Source organism: Manis javanica, chromosome 5, assembly GCF_040802235.1.
Source record: "Manis javanica isolate MJ-LG chromosome 5, MJ_LKY, whole genome shotgun sequence".
Classification (NCBI taxonomy): domain Eukaryota; kingdom Metazoa; phylum Chordata; class Mammalia; order Pholidota; family Manidae; genus Manis; species Manis javanica.
Window position 1 is genome coordinate 33,946,469 of NC_133160.1, and position 20,184 is coordinate 33,966,652.

The 20,184-nt window shown below is 37.2% G+C and overlaps 1 protein-coding gene across 11 annotated transcripts in view; it reads left to right on the forward strand.

Moving 5' to 3' along the window:
• Positions 1-20,184, forward strand: part of PLCB1 (phospholipase C beta 1) — a 670,724-nt gene that overhangs the window by 479,558 nt on the left and 170,982 nt on the right. For all 11 annotated transcript variants that reach the window (XM_073236918.1, XM_073236919.1, XM_073236920.1 and 8 more), the window contains one exon: positions 17,292-17,438. In XM_073236918.1, coding sequence (XP_073093019.1) covers positions 17,292-17,438 — 147 coding nt within the window. The remainder of the gene's footprint in view (positions 1-17,291; positions 17,439-20,184) is intronic.

Here is a 20,184-nt window from a genome sequence, read left to right on the forward strand (position 1 = left end):
AACAATGTGACAGTACAGTAATAAAATGCAATGAACTTGTTCCCTTATCCTCTGAGAACCTCTAACTCCTAATGAGCAATTAGTACTTACACCAACCGAGTGCAATGACTCCAAGCCTGTGTTTAAGAGAGCAGGGTTCCTATCTAGATCCTGCCCTTATCAAGCCGTGTCAACTTAAAAAGACTGTTTAAGCTTGTTTATCTGTCATGTTAAATAATAAAACTTTGTCTTGCCTACAAACAGAGCAGTGTGGAGTAAATAAACTTGCCGATGTGAGAATATTTTGAAAAAGGGAATGTGTTAAATCAAACTTAGGTGTTATTATTAAGAACTTTCACACAAGCCACATCAACAAGTTCAACAGTACAGGGAAAATTCCAGGGACACAGAAAGCCATGACAGTGGGGCGAGGGGTTAATCTGCAGAGGCATGTAAGAAGATCACATAACCGTTTAGTTGGCATTATCTCAGTATGTCATGGACTTGAATTCGTACATAATGTTAGTATAGTTTTTGCTGTCTGGATAGCATAAGAATGTATGATGCTTTTCAACCTAAGATGAAATAATAATGCTTGAGAACCTATATCTAACATACTAACTGCAGGATTAGCAAAGAAATCCATAAATAGATAAAGAAACCAGCAAAGGGTCAAATGTTGTGCAAAAACACAGCTGGCAAATGTAATAGGAAAGTTTGTGCCATGCAAAGATAATTGAAAGGGGAACATTTAATAGATTATTACTGCAAGTAGGCAGATAGATTTTGGTGAGCTGTGGGACATTAAAACCATCTGTACCTACTTTCTCTGAGCTGGTCTAGCAGAATTCACAAATGACTAGAGAACCAGGAATAAATATGAGCCAAGGAAGTAGCTTCTCCTTGGAAGTGACTTAAGTAGGTTCTAAGATGTTGGACCCATAGTATTCCAACATGCTCTGCTATCATTACATTAAGAGTGGGGTTGGAATTATGATGAATAGATTCTTAACCCCCCTAATCTCTGTAACATCCAAATGCTTGAATGTCAGATCCTGCCTAATTGGCATTTGGCTCAACAGAATGAGGCTGGTGGCCATGCTAGCTGGCAGACATGTCATCCAATTTGTCCATCTCAACTGTGTGATGACTCTTAACATAGATTTATAGGCCATCTGTTTTCAAGGCAGAATTTGTAGAAATTTCTCTGTGCTTCCAGGCTTTGAAAGAGGTTCTTTACATGTGTTTCACTATTTTTATTTTTTTAAGCTACCCTGCATCCTTTTTGCAAAATCCACAAAACAATGTCACATCTTCTGTTGAGCATTTCTCTTGTCCTCACATTGGCATAACAAGTTTCCTGTTGTATTTTATTTTCTTCCTCCAAGTTAGACTCGTGGGCTGGAGAATGAAAGTGCTAGAGGATACCTCTAAATTACTTGCAGTGATTAGAATGTAAATTAAGCCTGGAAAAGAATTTTAGACCTTAATAGACAAATCCAAATCAAAGAGCTAATCCTCACGCCTCTGCCAGGTGGGTCATTTCATCCTGCCTGAGCTCAGCTTCTTTTTTTTTTTTTTTTTTTTTTGAGAGGGCATCTCTCATATTTATTGATCAAATGGTTGTTAACAACAATAAAATTCAGTATAGGGGGGTCAATGCTCAATATACAATCATTAATCCATCTCAAGCCTAATTCTCGTCAGTCTCCAATCTTCTGAAGCATAACGAACAAGTTCTTACATGGTGAACGAATTCTTACATGGTGAACAGTACAAGGGCAGTCATCACAGAAACTTTCGGTTTTGATCACGCATTATGAACTATAAACAATCAGGTCAAATATGAATATTCGTTTGATTTTTATACTTGACTTATATGTTGATCCCACATTTCTCCCTTTATTATTATTATTATTTTTATTTTTAATAAAATGCTGAAGTGGTAGGTAGATGCAAGATAAAGGTAGAAAACAGAGTTTAGTGCTGTAAGAGGGCAAATGTAGATGATCAGGTGTGTGCCTATGGACTAAGTATTAATCCAAGCTAGACAAGGGCAGCAAAACATCCACAGATGCAGATTTCTCTCAAAGCAGGGGGGATGAGGTTCTGAGCCTCACCTCTGTGGATCCCCAATTTCTCACCTGATTGGCCCCCCTGTGACTGTGCCTCTTAGGTTGTTCCTCCCTTGAGGAATCTTACCCGTCTCTGGCTAACCAGCCATCTTCCGGGGCCATACAGGGAAATGTAAAGTTGGTAAGTGAGAGAGAAGCCATATTGTTTGAAAAGGTTAGCTTTTTACTTCTTTGCAGATTTATGCCCTGTGGCTTCTATGCCCAGCACTTGTCTCGAAATATCTTTACCACCTGGAGGAATTATGATACTCGGTAAATTCGATATGAGGCACGAATTCTATTTAAGGGTTGTAATTAGGAAGGAAGAAGAAAAGCTATAGAGGTAGCATATGGAAGAAAAAATGGGAGGATTGATTATTTCTTTGACATATCTTCTTGTAGAGTACCTTAAGTATGTATAGGTTTTTAACTACTAACTAATTTGCACACACATATTAACATAATAGGAATACGGTGGCATAAGCAAAGCAAATCTATAATTACCATCCATCTCCAGTGAAGCCAAGAAAACCATTTAGGCACCCTAAGCATTTGTGAAAATTTGTCTAAGATATGATGGATATTGTCCTACTGTACTTGAACAGTCTGAGAAAAATCAGACAAATTAAAGCAGCCCATTTCTGGGATCTGTTCACATCCCATATGTTCTTTTAACCGTAGATAGTCTATAGTCATGAGATTTTGGAGTGCTACAACTTGCACCCCTCCCAACTCCTGGTTGAGTTCCAACAGTACAGATCTGGTCAAATTCATTGTCTCACTGTATGCACATGCCAGCCTAGACATCTCCCTCCTCATTCCAATGGCAAGTCCAGGAAACAGTGGGGTGGACGCAGCCACAACCGCAGCATCGCCCGGATCCCTGTGGAGGCTTTTTGATGATCATCCCCCAGCACGAGTCCTCCAGAGAGTGCTGATGCCAGAAGCTCCTCCTCATATCGTATCTTAGTTCATTTTCTGGGTATCCAAGCTAGGCCTTGATCTTCTGCATAGAAACAAACAGACCCTTTGCCCACACTTTGACATGCCCTCTATACCACTGTGCAGAACTCATTGGAGGTCAGCACACAGGGACTGCCTTTTTTTTTCTTTTTATTAAGAGAAAGGAATATTATCAGAAAAGAGTACCTCCATAGCTGATATCTGACACCCTTTAAGTGATCAACATTAAGGATATTTAAAGCATGCGTTGATCTTTGATTTACCAATAGTTTTATCCTATCAAGGAGTAATCCCCCTTTTCTTTCTTTCTTTTTTTTTTTAAATCTTTAATCTACACTTACATGAAGAATACTATGTTTACTATGCTCTCCCCTATATCAGGTCCCCCCTAATAACCACATTATGGTTACTGTCCATCAGCTTAGCAAAATGTTGTAGAATCCCTACTTGTCCTCTCTGTGTTGTGCAGCTCACCCTCCCCTTTCTCCCTCCCCCCCATGCATGCTAATCTTAAAATCCCCTTCTTCTTCCCCCCCCTTATCCCTCCCTGCCCACCCATCCTCCCCAGTTCCTTTCCCTTTGGTACCTGTTAGTCCATTTTTGGGTTCTGTAATTCCGCTGCTGTTTTGTTCCTTCAGTTTTTCCTTTGTTCTTATACTCCTCAGATGAGTGAAATCATTTGGTATTTCTCTTTCTCCACTTGGCTTATTTCACTGAGCATAATACTCTCCAGCTCCATCCATGTTGCTGCAAATGGTTGGATTTTTCCACTTCTTATGGCTGAGTAGTATTCCATTGTGTATATGTACCACATCTTCTTTATCCATTCATCTACCGATGGACATTTAGGTTGCTTCCAATTCTTGGCTATTGTAAATAGTGCTGCGATAAACATAGGGGTGCATCTGTCTTTCTCAAACTTGATTGCTGCGTTCTTAGGGTAAATTCCTAGGAGTGGAATTCCTGGGTCAAATGGTAGGTCTGTTTTGAGCATTTTGATGAACCTCCAAACTACTTTCCACAATGGTTGAACTACTTTACATTCCCACCAGCAGTGTAGGAGGGTTCCCCTTTCTCCATTCTCCACAGCCTCACCAACATTTGTTGTTGTTTGTCTTTTGGATGGCAGCTATCCTTACTGGTGTGAGGTGATACCTCATTGTAGTTTTAATTTGCATTTCGCTGATAATTAGCGATGTGGAGCATCTTTTCATGTGTCTCTTGGCCATCTGTATTTCTTTTTTAGAGAACTGTCTGTTCAGTTCCTCTGCCCATTTTTTAATTGTGTTATTTGTTTTTTGTTTGTTGAGGCATGTGAGCTCTTTATATATTCTGGACGTCAAGCCTTTATCGGATCTGTCATTTTCAAATATATTCTCCCATACTGTAGGGTTCCTTTTTGTTCTATTGATGGTGTCTTTCGCTGTACAGAAGCTTTTCAGCTTAATGTAGTCCCACTTGCTCATTTTTGCTGTTGTTTTCCTTGCCCAGGGAGATATGTTCAAGAAGAGGTCACTCATGTTTATGTCTAAGAGGTTTTTGCCTATGTTTTTTTCCAAGAGTTTAATGGTTTCATGACTTACATTCAGGTCTTTGATCCATTTTGAGTTTACCTTTGTATATGGGGTTAGACAATGGTCCAGTTTCATTCTCCTACACGTAGCTGTCCAGTTTTGCCAGCACCATCTGTTGAAGAGACTGTCATTTCCCCATTGTATGTCCATGGCTCCTTTATCAAATATTAATTGACCATATTTGTTTGGGTTAATTTCTGGACTCTCTAATCTGTTCCACTGGTCTGTGGCTCTGTTCTTGTGCCAGTACCAAATTGTCTTGATTACTATGGCTTTGTAGTAGAGCTTGAAGTTGGGGAGTGAGATCCCCCCTACTTTATTCTTCTTTTTCAGGATTGCTTTGGCTATTCGGGGTCTTTGGTGTTTCCATATGAATTTTTGAATTATTTGTTCCAATTCATTGAAGAATGTTGCTGGTAATTTGAGAGGGATTGCATCAAATTTGTATATTGCTTTCGGCAGGATGGCCATTTTGACGATATTAATTCTTCCTAGCCATGAGCATGGGATGAGTTTCCATTTATTAGTGTCCCCTTTAATTTCTCTTAAGAGTGACTTGTAGTTTTCAGAGTATAAGTCTTTCACTTCCTTGGTTAGGTTTATTCCTAGGTATTTTATTCTTTTTGATGCAATGGTGAATGGAATTGTTTTCCTGATTTCTCTTTCTATTGATTCGTTGTTAGTGTATAGGAAAGCTACAGATTTCTGTGTGTTGATTTTGTATCCTGCAACTTTGCTGTATTCCGATATCAGTTCTAGTAGTTTTGGAGTGGAGTCTTTAGGGTTTATTATGTACAGTATCATATCATCTGCAAATAGTGACAGTTTAACTTCTTCTTTACCAATCTGGATTCCTTGTATTTCTTTGTTTTGTCTGATTGCCGTGGCTAGGACCTCCAGTACTATGTTGAATAACAGTGGGGAGAGTGGGCATCCCTGTCTTGTTCCCGATCTCAGAGGAAATGCTTTCAGCTTCTCGCTGTTCAGTATAATGCTGGCTGTGGGTTTATCATATATGGCCTTTATTATGTTGAGGTACTTGCCCTCTATTCCCATTTTGCTGAGAGTTTTTATCATGAATGGATGTTGAATTTTGTCAAATGCTTTTTCAGCATCTATGGAGATGATCATGTGGTTTTTGTCTTTCTTTTTGTTGATGTGGTGGATGATGTTGATGGATTTTTTGAATGTTGTACCATCCTTGCATCCCTGGGATGAATCCCACTTGGTCATGGTGTATGATCCTTTTGATATACTGTTGAATTCTGTTTGCTAATATTTTATTGAGTATTTTTGCATCTACATTCATCAGGGATATTGGTCTGTATTTTTTTTTTGGTGGGGTCTTTGCCTGGTTTTGGTATTAGGGTGATGTTGGCTTCATAGAATGAGTTTGGGAGTATTCCCTCTTCTTCTATTTTTTGGAACACTTTAAGGAGAATGGGTATTATGTCTTCTCTGTGTGTCTGATAAAATTCCAAGGTAAATCCGTCCGGCCCTGGGGTTTTGTTCTTGTGTAGTTTTTTGATTACCGTTTCAATTTTTTTGCTCATAATTAGTTTGTTTAACTTTTGTGTTTCTTCCTTGGTCAGTCTTGGGAGGTTGTATTTTTCTAGGAAGTTGTCCATTTCTTCTAGGTTTTCCAGCTTGTTGGCATATAGGTTTTCATAGTAGTCTTTAATAATTCTTTGTATTTCTGTGGAGTCTGTCGTGATTTTTCCATTCTCTTTTCTGATTATGTTGATTTGTGTTGATTCTCTTTTTCTCTTAATAAGTTTGGCTAGAGGCTTATCTATTTTGTTTATTTTCTCAAAGAACCATGAGCTCAGCTTCTTTTAACAGAAAGATTAAAGTAACACATTTTAGAGAGAGAGATAAGTAAATCATGGGAGGAAAAAATTCTTCACTGGTCACATTCATGGCTATTTTTAGGGCTAATCCAGGGTGCCTAGATTGAAGCCAACTGCCATGGAGGCAAGATGCTCTTCTTTTCACCATCCATGTCCCACATCCAGGGCAGTGCTGGGAAGGTTATGTAGATAGATATTGTCAGTCGCACTAACCACCATCTGTCTTTCCCCTGAACCACCCTGGGCTCCAGATACAGCTCTTGAATGATTTACCTGAATGTCAGACAAGTTGCTTACCTCTCTAAGTTTCAGCTTTTTCTGCTGAATGTGGAATAGGATTTCTTTCATAGGATTTCTGTGCCTGGCTCAGTGCTTGAGTAATGGCAGCTCCTTCTTCAATGATGATTATGTTGATGATGATAATTCACTTTCTCCTTGTACTAGAGTATGTGTGGTGTCTTCTACAGCAGGATGGCATAGTAATTAATGGCACAGAACACAAAGTCTGACCTCTTGGTTTCAAATCCCATTTAGTCCATTTATAAGCTCTATGACCTTAGACAAGCTACTTGCCTTGGGTTTCTTATCCATAAAATGGGCATAAAAGTGCTACCCATGCCATACAGTTATTATGAGGGTGAAATAGCTTAATATTTACATATAGTAAGGAATATATAAAGGTTTGTTAAGTAATATACTGGAAATAGATTACATTCATGAAGTTCTTCAAAGACTGGCTCTCTTCCTTTCCTATCTTGCTTGCACTTACGTATTTCCTTTCAAGTCAGAGTCCATTATTTAAAAAAAAATATACTGTGCTCGTAAACACATCCAGCCACATATTTTCTCCTTGAGTCTCTATGGCATAATTTTTTGTTGTTGTTCAGTACTTCACTGCTGCTCCCTTACATCTGCTTTTTAGGAGTAAGATAAGGAGCAGTTCCATGTCACCAGTGCTTTGATACCATGATGGGGTCATTTCCAAGGTAACTATCCCAATAAATAGCAAATACAAATAGGAAAAAGCCTGACTGAGGAACTTCCAAGGCACCTGCATAATGTGCATGCATTCTACTTAGAGATTAGCTTCTGACCATCCCCTGCTGTACTTTTTCCTTCCCTTGGTCCTGGAGCTGTGTGAAGTATCATGAGAACATGGTGCTAAGGACTGACCCCAGGTTCAAACATTCCTGTGCAGTGAGGAGCATCAGCCTGTGTTACCTGGCCTTCCCTGAAATTTGTGGGTAGAGGATCTATGGATTTATTTCAGATACACTTCTTACTTGTGCACTGAAAAAGAAATTCTACCAGGGCTGAGCAAAGAAGTGAAGAGGAACAGGTAATGACAGGGCAGGTACCTTGTCACTGCGATGTAATGAAGTACAATCAACTCTCCTATTGTTTGAGGATCGATTTTCCCTATTCAAAATTATCCTCTCCCCTTCCTCTGGTCTATTTTGATGGCTTTAGACACTTAAGGCTGTCTGATTAGTGCTTGTGCCGGGGATGAGGCAGAGCTAGGAGTAAAGACGGAGCTCTCCTGCTCCTCCTGGCCGCTGGGAAACAGCAGAGAGGAGTAACTTCCTGGAGCATCTCTGGGGAAAGGAGCCACAGGCTTCCCTCTTCAGGACATCAGGCTTGTCTGGGACATCCCCTAGACTTGGGGACAGGGAACCCTTAGTAGCAGAGTGTCCTCAGAACTGAGCAGGAAAGGAATCCTTTAGTTCTTCCTTCTCTGCCATCCCTCCCTTCCCTGAGACAAGGTTAGAATGCTTTGTTACTGTCTATATATTGGAGGAGGAGGGACTTGGAAAATATAAGAGAGAAAATATTTCATCTGTTAACTACTCCTGACTCTGGCAGGATTGAATATGCAGTTTATTTCAGCTGCATTAGAATTTAGTTCCAGAAGACTCCTTAAATTATTTTAGATTTAATCAAGGTGATTTCTCCACCAGTGCTTTGAATGCAAATTGTAACCTTACGTGAGATATTTGTGATGCACAATTACAAATCTGCATGTATTTTCTGCTGACTGAGTAAAGTCATGTGGGACACATCCCATGACCACTTGAAGGGAGTTGGCCAACTCACTGGCACTCATAAAGTCAAAGACCGGCTTGACTCAGTCATGACTGGCTTAGAAACCCATAGACATTGGCATCTCCCTAAACACACTCCCAGCCCTTGTCCTCACAGACAGCTTTGTGAGGTTGGCAAGAGAAGCCAAAGAGTCCAGGCCAAACTCCCCCCTGATATATACCTGAGAGCTCAGGTTGCCTTTGTTTCTACACTCTACCTAGGAAAAGACAGAGCCAGGAAAACTGACAAATTATCCAAATGGTGTGATCTGTAGTGAGATATTAGTCACTGCATAATTTTACTAGAAAATTTACATAAAAGAAAACCAGGGAGACCCATAATCCCTTATCATGCAAGACCTTCAGTTCTTCCCATGTGATTTAATTTTATCTAAAAATAGTAAGATCAAAAGATTAGGCATCTGAAATTGGACTTTTTAATTTAATCAACAAAAATTCTGCAGTCTGGTATAGTAGAAAAATCATGAAACATCAGGATAAATATGATGGTCTGAACATAATAATTTAATTAAACTCTCTTGAAACCACACCAAAATTGCATTGGAAGAGTTTTTTCAAAGGAAAAATATGGCAAAAATGGAGATAATAGGATAAAAGATAACAATTACATAATTTTGACAGCTGGCTATACATTTATAGCTATAATACATCTAAAAAAACTAATCATACATAGATCAGCCATGTGAAAGACTAGGGGCCACCTAAGTCATTCCATGAAAGCCTTAAAATCTCAGAAATTGATAGTGTTAGCTTCCTCTAAAGTGAGTTTCAAAGTACAACCTAAAATAAGGATTTTTTTGACAGCTGTTTAAGGCATAGTTAGAACTCCCAGCTGGAAGTAAACCAGAGAATAATGGCTTATTCTCTGGAGAGAAGAAAACAGTCCCAGGTGAAAGCAGTGCTACCATTTTGAAAGCAAAGAGATAAAAGGGATCATTAGTATACTGACTACTGAACTCCAGCCTTCTTCCCCCACTTGGCTCTGGAACGCTGGTGTCTGGGCCTGTACTTTCCTGGAAAGTGATTAAACAGATCTTCCCTCAGGATTCCGATGAGCTTAAGAATAAAGACCTAAAATACTGGTGATAAAGGTTACTCCAAAGAGATAAAGATTGATCCCTCTTCAATGATTATCAATTCTCATACTTTTCATGTTCATAGTCAGATATCCAGATACATTCAAAAATCCAATCAGCTTTTGATTTCATCAATTTGAAATATGAACAGACCATTACAAATTACTAGATATAAGAGGAAAACGTCCTTAGAAAGTAGAAATAAGCAGGGAAAAGGCAACCTTGGGGAAAACAATGACTATAAAGTGAGAGAAAACTTTAAACATACATATTTCATTAATATCCTTAGAAAGGGAACACATCATATCGCACCACTGAAAAAAGAACACAATGCTATCTGTTGAAGAAATGTTAGAGAACTTAAACTGGCTCTCAGACATTAAGAAGAAAGTAGCAGAAAGAAAATACTCAAAGAAAAATTGGAAATAAAGTTGAGAAAATCTCCCAGAAAGTAGAGCAAAGATATAAATGAAAAATTGCAGAATGTTAAAGAATGAAAACACTGGCCAAATAATATTCCAGAAAGAGAGAACAGAGGAAATTACCATAGAGACAATTCGTGAAAATGTTCCAAATAAAATGATAATAGCTTTCAGACTGAAAGAGCTCAAAGAGTGCCAAACACAGAGGATAAAGGTGACCTATATCAAAGCAAATCACTGTACAATTTCAAGAAGCGGACTGAATGAGGTGCTAGAAATTTCCAGAGAGACAAACAATAAAACAGAACACATGTGTATTTTTAGGATTATGTATCAGGAAGTCTTTGAACCTCTTAACAGCTACACTAGAAGTTAAAAGACAACAAAGCAAATTATCCCACAAAAATCTAAAGAAAAAAATTTTTCCAACCTAAAATATTACATCCAACTAAGCCATCCATCAAGTAGGCAAAGGTCATGAAGCCATAAAAGTTTAGCACTCATGAACGCTTTCTCAGGAAGCTACAGACAAATGTGGTTGTGCTAAAATGAAAAAGCTCACCATGGAAGAAGTAGTATACAAAAAATAAAAGCTGTTCAATCAGTAGAAGTGAAAGAAATGGAAACTGATCAATCTAGATCAGAGTAGGTCACAAGACTCCAGGAAAGGCTTCTTCAAGAAATTGAAACTGGGAGAACACTTGTGTTTGAAAATATTGCAAAAAGGTTTAGCTAACTGGTAGAGAGTTTGAAGTTGGATTAGAGATATGTGCAAAGAAATTAAGCAAATGACAAAACAAGAGATTATTAAATATAGGGAAAATTTTAAATTTTGCCTGAAAAGAAAAGTAATTGTTGGTTTACTTTATGACTCAGCCCTGAATAGAATACACAGCAATGGTAATGTAAGCAGTGGATAGTGATCTAACTAAATTATAACTATCTCAGGAAGATGGGAAGAATGTGTATGTGTACTGTGGGGTAGAGAGAGGAACAAAATCCTCATCTCCCATAGTCGTAAGTTAAAATAGAGTACTACAAGCATATTATTTGATATATAGAAGTGAATACCAAAAACATCAACCAAGAGATTTGAAAACATTTACTTCTAATCAAGGGGAAATGAGGGAGCTTATTTCTACGAGTTGTCCTAGTATTAATAATTCTGGAGTAGCTACAGAAGTACATCTAAATTTAGAAAACAACCCTTGCCAGTTGCTTCTGGACAATGCTGTTTTTCTCATAGTCATCTCCTATAGTAGTAACTTGCATCAAGAGCAAATCCATTGGTGGATTCTTAACTGCACCTTAGCCACTCCAGCAACTGGCCATATTTAGCCTCTCTCCCCACTCCTTTCTTCCAAATTCAGTCCGTCATCAACTAAAATAGGCCAGTTTTCCTCCATTTTCTGTCAGAACTTGGCAGCAGAAAGGTGAGAGAGAAACTGGAGCAAAATTGGACCAAAATGAATTGGACCAGAAGGCTCCTATGTGGCCAATATGAAGTTAATGTGTTTGTCTGCTAACTGGTCACATTGCTCCACTACAAACTCTTTAATTATGTGTGCATTAGGACACTACACTACACTAAATGAAGAGAAACCTGAACTATATATCAAAGGCATCAAGAAGAGATTTTCCATGCCTTGTGTTTTAGGTCCTTGAAAGTCAGGACTCTGATGGACACATCCTGGTGATTCTTAACCCTTGACACACACAGTTGGGCCCTCACTAAAAAAGTACTCATTAATAACCACCACCAAGGAGAGCCCCAACTAACTCCAAGGTATGTTCAAGATATCTTTTTCTCCCTGGAGAGACTTGAACCGAAACATCTTTTCTGAGATGCCTGGAACAGGAGGTCATGCTGGGAAGTTTTATTGGAAGTAGGTTTCTAGAAGCCAATAGATAAAGAGGTCAGAACCTAAGAAGATGGAAGAACCAGTCCACAAAGCTCTTAGATCAGTCTTCTGTTCTATTCTCCAGAGTTCCCTTTCTGGACACAGATGCTCCTCATTCTTAGTTCTTCCAAAACCCCATGGAATGGCTCCAGGTTTAGAGAAGGCATCAGAGTAGCTCATACCTCAATAAATATTCAAGCGCTTTTGCATGCACTTATAAGCATGAAATAATCCAGCTGAGTGTCACAGGATACACTGCATGGTTTTAAATAATCACTGGAAGGTCTTATATTATCACAACAGAATATAAAATTTCTGCTTCCCTGACATGTTCAGGAGGACAAATGTGGACCCTTCATCATTACCTACCCTAGGGGAGGGAGAGAGACGGAAGGAGGTAAAGGTACAGTTGCTGGCCATGGCATTTGTGCAAAGATGCCTGACATTTGAGAATTTCTTGGCAGTGAAGATATTGCTGAAGAATGATGAGACACAAACGGCCATTGGGGACTGTGATTTTGTCATGCCACTTTCCTCTTTTTGTAGTTTCTTCCTTCCCATGGAAGTCACATCTTTTCATTGTTGCATCACCAGTTTCCTTTTTCATTGAACACCAGAACTTCTTTTGAGTGGAAAAGCTTCACAGAGCAGTGCTTTCTCCATTTCTTGGGGGATTTATATTTTTCGTACTTTGGTGCAACATGGTTCAAATAATGTATATGCTTACGAAGATCTTTAGGTGTCATTAGATGAGTGGCTTATCCAATTGGAAGACTACCAATCTTTTATTAAGAAAAAATGTAAGGGGTTTTATTTTTAGCCTTTGTCAACTGGCCATATCCTTCTGAACTTAACTTTTCTTCCTGTTGATCTTATTCCAGAAAATTGTAGCATTGCTTTTAATTGTGGTTTTATGTTTCACAATCTCATTCTAATATGGGACATTTTGTTTTAATATAGATAGAAATCATCCCTAATATATTAAACCATTTGAATTTATAGAATCTTAGAGCAGGAAAGAGACTCAAAAGCCCATATAGTTTACTCATCCTATGTTTGAAGAATTTGTCCCTGATCAGTTACTGCTGGCATGAATGGAAGCTGAATTTCTTGTGCTGTTACTAATTTGTTTAGAAAAGCAATGTTTCTGATCTTAATTCTCAAGGTTTTTCATCTTTCTCTGCCTCTTAGTGGCCTAGAAAGAAAAACTGTAATTCATTCTGCAAAAATAATGCAGAGGTTGATGGAAAAGGACTGGTGATCCATTTAAGTCAACAATAACAGCACCATTCCAGCTGGAAGTTATGTAGAACAAAGCAAAAATCTGCTTAGGATCTGTTTTTCGTCCCAAAGCCTTTACTAGACAGAATTATTTTTTAAACTAATTTATTATTCCAGAAACATATGCATTTTTGCAAATGAATGCCTGACCCCTTAGCTGACACCTTGCAACTTGGAGACATTATCCTTACTTTTTCACTGGCTTTCTTGCCTTGACAATCTCTGCCATAGTCGTTTGTCCTTTAGTTATCCAAGCAAAGCTTTGGGGTTGAAAAGTTCCTCCCCATGGTCTGCTTTCTTATAGTCCATGGTCATATTCTGAACTGCCCTGCAAATTCCTTCTTGTTTGTTATTCAAGGTTAAGTAAATTCCTACACTGGGGATTTTTAACGTATTTAATATAATTAAATATAAATAATCCTCACAAACATGGATTCTCCTAACTTGTTTTTTTTACAGATTTTAATCTACACTAAAAATTTTGTTAAAATCTTCAGCTTCTATGAAATAATAACTGAGAAGATAACCCAAAGATTATGTCTAATTGACATATATGATATTAACCAGCTTTATATCCAATATGATTTTTTTTTTTAGGTTTTGGGATCTTTTATTTGTTTTGGGGTGGAGTTGCTGATACACACCTATATGTAATATGTATCAGTGTTTCATTTCATGACTTTCTTTGAAATGGCTTGACATCTTCCTGGTTTCCTCATTAATGAAGCATATAAAACTTTTGACACATGTTCTTTGCAATGTTGCAAAGTATAACTTGACCTTATTTATAATATCCTCATTTGAGAATAGCAAATACATTGCTTGTGTACCCCACTTTTCTGTCCTGCACCCATGACAGACAACAAAATTAATGACAAACATGGTTCAGAATCTTTCTCAACACAGGTGCCCAGAAGGCACTACAGGCAATAAATGGGAATCAGTGTTAAAGTTAAAATTAATTTGTCATCCTTGCCATATCGGCATATGTTTTGTTTTAATTGCTTTTAAAAGTTTCTGATCACACTAAAGGATATTTATTCCTGCAAGATAACAGACATAAACTGACAGCCTCAGGGTCAAATCTAGCACCAAATAGAGGTATGCTGGTCACATAGTATTTTATTGCTGTTATATGAATATCTTTAAAAGGAATGTATGAGTTCTCCATGTCCCACTTATGAAACACTTGTGAGTTTTTCACATCCACAGTTCGGGAGTGCACACATTATTACAGCAGTCACATTACTTTCCTTTGCTGGCCCCTAAAGACACTTGCATTTACTGCTTCTCCTCTGAGGAACAGTTGTAGTTAGAGATTGAGTTGTGTAGAAAATTGTCATTTGCATAGGTTATAAATGCAAAATATTAACAATTTCATATGATTGGACCTAATCAGATAAAAGAATCAAAATTATGCTATGCCTGGTGATCTTGCCATTTCAAAACAATTTATTTTCTATTTTGAATCACTAATCAGTGACAAGAAGTGCTGATTTAACACCCATTGTGCACAAAACATCATGGTAGAGTCCAGGGATGACAAAGACATAAATGCACACCCTGATTTGGAGGAGTTCATGCCTGGTTCTCATCAAGGTGTGAACGCTCTTGTTTTCTATTAGATGCTGAGCTTTTTGAAGGTAGAGCATGTCCTTTACTTTGCCATATTTTTCTGTGTGTTTGTCACATGGCAGACAGTCAATAAATTTTTGTTCATGAACAGAAGGTAATGAAAGAGGGAAGGAAGGGCAAGGGAGGGAGAAGTGGACATTAGTTTGGGAAGAAGCTGATAAGATGAACTTGTTTGCAGAAAAAAAAGGAAGACTACAAATAAATTAGGTGTTTCTCAATGTCTAAATGAGTTTTATGCTCCAAAATATCTTTAAAGCCATTTATTGAAATAGCTTTGGTCCAAGGGGCATTGATTTTGGTTTGTTTCTAAAAAGTCAAAGACAGCCTGAATGATATATGCATTCTACTGTAAATGAATTTTTAAGAGAAGGCTTCAAAGTCAGTGACCAAAGTGTCCTCATCAGTAACTGCATGATTAGAACAATCACTTTGTTATCTGATAGCTGTTTGGTTATTCAGAGGTATAAACTATGGCATCTATTACAAACTGATCATACAAAAATACCAGTGTGAGGATCTTTATGTCATATTCTTTATTTCTAATGCAAGAGACCTTTTTAACGCTTTTTTCCTTTTGTCATTATTGAAATGATGAAGGTTTATATTAGAGGTGATTTTTAAGGAGTTCATAGTGAAAATAATTATTCCTATTTAAGTTTGCTTAGGAATACTTCTTTTTATAAAATTCAGCTCCACTTATCGAGAGCCAGTAACCAACTTTCTTTCTTTTTATCTATTTATTCCTGGAAAATCTTAAAGGCAATTTAACTATAATGTTGCCAGAATTGGAAAAGGTACTCATCAGTTATTTTGAGAAATGTATTGATGTAAAAATAGTTTAAAATACCCAATGCTGGTCTTATTTACAGATGACACACCTCTTACCATTCAAGAAAATAATGCTCAAATCAATTAAAATTAGAACATCATGTTTTCGTCTGTGAGTTCAGTGTAGAGATAAAGAGGAGGAAAACCATTGGTGAAAGAGTAAATTGCTATAACTTTAGCAGAAAGCAAATTATCGGTACTAAAAGCCTTAAAAATATGCATAGTTTTTAAACCAATAATTTATTTCTGAAGATGCATGCTAAAGAAATAATTAAGAGTTTGTACACAAAGATTTAACTACCAGAGTGTTCAATATAATGTCATTTATACTAGTGAAAAATTAGAGACAACTTTAATGTCCATGATAATGGAATATTACTTTGTCATGTTGTGGTTATTTATTTTATAATATATAAAACATAAATATTATATATTACATGATAATATTCATAATATGTTGTTTAGTTAATACAAAGGTTACTATGTCACATATGTAGCATCTTCATAAAAGAATTATACATGAATTATACATACCTTTCTTTTTTTCCTGTAAGCATATACACCAAGATTTTAGCAGTAGATATCTCTGAAGAAGAGTTAGGTATGTTCAGAAAAGGTTTATTTTTCTTCTCTGCTCATCTTATTTTCTAACTTTTCTCCAGTGGAAATATATCAGTCTGATGTTAATATAAAACCGTGTCAACCAGAAAAAAGAAACGCTACCATCCAGAATGTATCAACAAGGTCTTTACTACTTATACATGTGCTGGGTTATTTTTTTTTTTTGAGACTGTTCATCAAGGCTCAAGAAACAAACTGGTGATGGACCAAAGGAATCTAGATGTGTCCCATAAAGATTGTTACTATAAAGATAAGGAGTGATCTCAAATCAGGCATTTACCACCTCAGAAAAGTTACAGCAAAAGAAATATTCTAAATAGATAGACTCTGAGTAAACTCAGTAAAATATGAGCCACATTTCTTCATTTGAAGTAAAGTCATTCTAAATAAGAAATTTGATGACCTCTTTTATGAGCATTTAATGTTTTATTCCTAGTAGAGACTCATTTGTGTTCATCTTTAGTTTCTGTCTCAGAGAGAAAAGTCATTATTTGTAAACACTTGCACTTCATTTTAAATAATAAAACCACTTGTGAATAACAGTTTTGATTATAAAAGTAACATACTCAGAATAGAAAATTCAGAACCTCACCCTTGATTCTATCACCTAGGGTTAAGCATTGATAATATTTTTGTGTCCATCCGTAAAGTCGATAACAATTCTTACATTTCAAAACAGGAGACTGGTGTTTAGAGTTCAATTTTCCAAAAGTTGGTGAGGCTCACATAACTACTTTTTTCTGTTATCTGTGGCATTTGGAGATAATTGTAGTGAACTAGCATGATCTTAGACTACAGTTTATCCACACTAAAATGCCATTCTGGCTACTATCTTTTCCTTGAATGCTACCAGTGTTTCCTGGGGGTAAAAAATGAAAGCAACAGGATACCCGCAACCATAAAGAGCATATACTCACAGTCCTCCTAACTCTTCACTTCCTCCAGGACAGATATCAGTGGATGGATTTATGCGCTATCTGAGTGGAGAAGAAAATGGAGTTGTTTCACCTGAGAAACTGGATTTGAATGAAGATATGTCTCAGCCCCTTTCTCACTATTTCATTAATTCCTCACATAACACCTACCTCACAGGTATGGATTTATAATTCTTTGACAATTACTGTAGCCCATCTCACCAAATTTCATCAACCTCTACTTTCTGTTGTCCAGAAGGGAAGGCACATTTTCTTTAATTTCCTCTGAAATGCCTCTGAGAACTGGAATTCCAGGACCAAAGACTCTGTCCATAGGCAGCAATATCATTTCTTCACATCGTATCTCTTCCTAAGTTTTCAACTCTTCTAAAACATATCCATGTCAGCTGTTTTCAGACCAATGGTATTTTTGTGTAACTGAACTCGTTTTTCAGTGGACTGAAGCCATTTACAATCCTGCCCAGTTCTCTGGATGATTTTTCACCTATAGAAACAGTTCTGAAGTCCTAAATAACTTCTGCTCAAGGCAAATTGCTAATTTTGCTCAAGGGTAGAACAGGGCTTTAGACATAAACAAATTGACAACCTATATCTCATTGTAAACATTATAATAAGTGGGGAAAAACCACCAGTGTGTTTCCTAATTTCATCCTAAATTGAGCATTGCCATGGTTTTTAGTAGATTATTAATGAGAAACATATTAAAACATATATATATATATATATATATATATATACATATGTTAGGTCAACACAGTTAAAAATTAAGATTTGTAGTAAATACAGATTTTAATAAGCAAAGATGTTTCTTAATGAAAATACATTTCTTGTAGAATACTTTCTGTATGGAAGATACCTAATTATCAGCCTTTGTAAAATTCTATGGGTTAAAAAACAAAATGCTTTTTAAAAACTGTGTCACTCTCCAGCTTCACACAATCCATCACCGAAATAGATATAAGATAGCCTGAACTTAAGACCCACAATACAACCAAAGTCTGGGATCCCATTTGGTATCTCTGAGCTGTAGATGCTTGCCCTACTTTGAGGGAGGTTTTGATGTGCTAGTGGCTCATTGCCTAGGGACTGTGTGGTGTCTGTTGCAGGGTAACCCAGCAGCGCTGTACACATAATGACAAAGGAGATCCAGGTCCTGGATAGGACATTCATGGGGGGTGTCCAAGAGATTAGCACAGGGTTCAACCATTCTTCCTTCTGAATTCCTTAAAGAGAATTGACAAATAAAGAACATTATTGACAAACAAAGAACACAACCACTATTTTTTTGATGCTCAAACGCTCAGCTTTGGTCAGTGGAAACATTGTTTAGCTTGACTTCTCTACTCTTTTGACATAACCCCCTGATCTTTGAAAACGTCCTTCCTGCCTGGCCATAAAGATCTCCCAGGCTTACCTTATTCTTTTCTGCTCCACATAGAATCAGACTTTTTCCCCATGAGCCGTGGTTCCTTTGAATGGGAAAAGAAATTGTGGGGGTAATAGCAGTTTGGACCCTGTGCTATGGACTGTTGTTCCTGGACCATTTCAGTGAACAAAGCAAGAATAGATAGATATTCTTATTTATTTTTCTTGTTAAGGCATGAGTTCACATAAGTATTTCCACTCCTATCTTCCAATCTAAATTTCTGATTCTATAGTTGTGCTTTCCTTACCAATCCTAATGTCTAACAGATTACACAGTCACTCATTTGTTTACTGACAGCACAGTAATAGCTCTAATGAAATTACTTAATATAAATACAAACAATAAAACTACAGAATACTGTTCAGTTTTTCTCTGCAGTTCCATTTTGTTTTTAACTGCAGTTCACTAAGGATTTTTAGCCCAAATAATTTTTTCCCAGAGTTGCTCATTTGCTTTCCCTCTGAATAACTTGTAAATGCAAATACCACAGAGAATTTGGCTCCATTGTTATCAGTTTGGTTTGGGGTGTTAGCATATTAATGACAATAATTCTCAGAAGGTGGAACTTTCAGCTACTAGGAAAGACAAGGGTCCACTCAATTTTTTGATGAAGAAAGAACTCAGGTTGCTGTCTCCAAATATCTGTACAATGGTTTCATATCACCACCATCTGATGTACTTGATTTCTGACCAAGGAAACCAATTCTTTTTGCAATTATTTAATTTCCAGTAGTATTAGAATTCACTTTTCTTTTTAAGTATAGTTGATATACAATCTTATATTGGTTTCAAGTGCAGCACAGTGGTTCACCAGCTACCCATATTACCCAGATTGGGGAAGTTTTCAGCAATTATTTCTTCAAAGAGACTTTCTACCCCTTTTTCTTCTGGTACCCCTATTATGCAAATATTGTTTTGTTTGGAGTTGTCTCTTAGCATCCTCTCATTTTTAGAGATTCTTTTTTCTCTCAGTTCATCAGGATCATTGTTTTCCTCCTCTCTAATTTCCATCTCATGGATGATTTTTCTATACTTGCAGCAATCTGTTATTCATTCTCTTCATTGTATATTTCATCTCAGTTACTGTGTTCTTTAGATCTGAACTCTTTAAAACTCTTATCTTTGTTGAAGTTCTCCCTGAGATCTTCAGTACTTTTCTGGAGATCAGTGAGCATATTTACGACTGTTACTTTGAAATCTTTATCAAGAAGATCAGTGATTCTGTTTCATTTAGCCCTCCTTCTGGTGTCTTCTCCTGTACTTTTGTTTGGAACATATTTCTCTGCCTCCTCATTTTGTCAGGGTTCTGTGTTTCTGCCTTTGCATTAGATGGATCCGCTATGCTTCCAGGTCTGGAGAGTAATGGCTCTATGAAGAAGAGGTCATGTGGTGCCCAGCTGCTCTTAGTGGGCTTTGGGTGGGATCGCCTTTCTGTCTGTCTGCTCCAGTGGTCTATCTCAGGGTGCCACAAATGGCA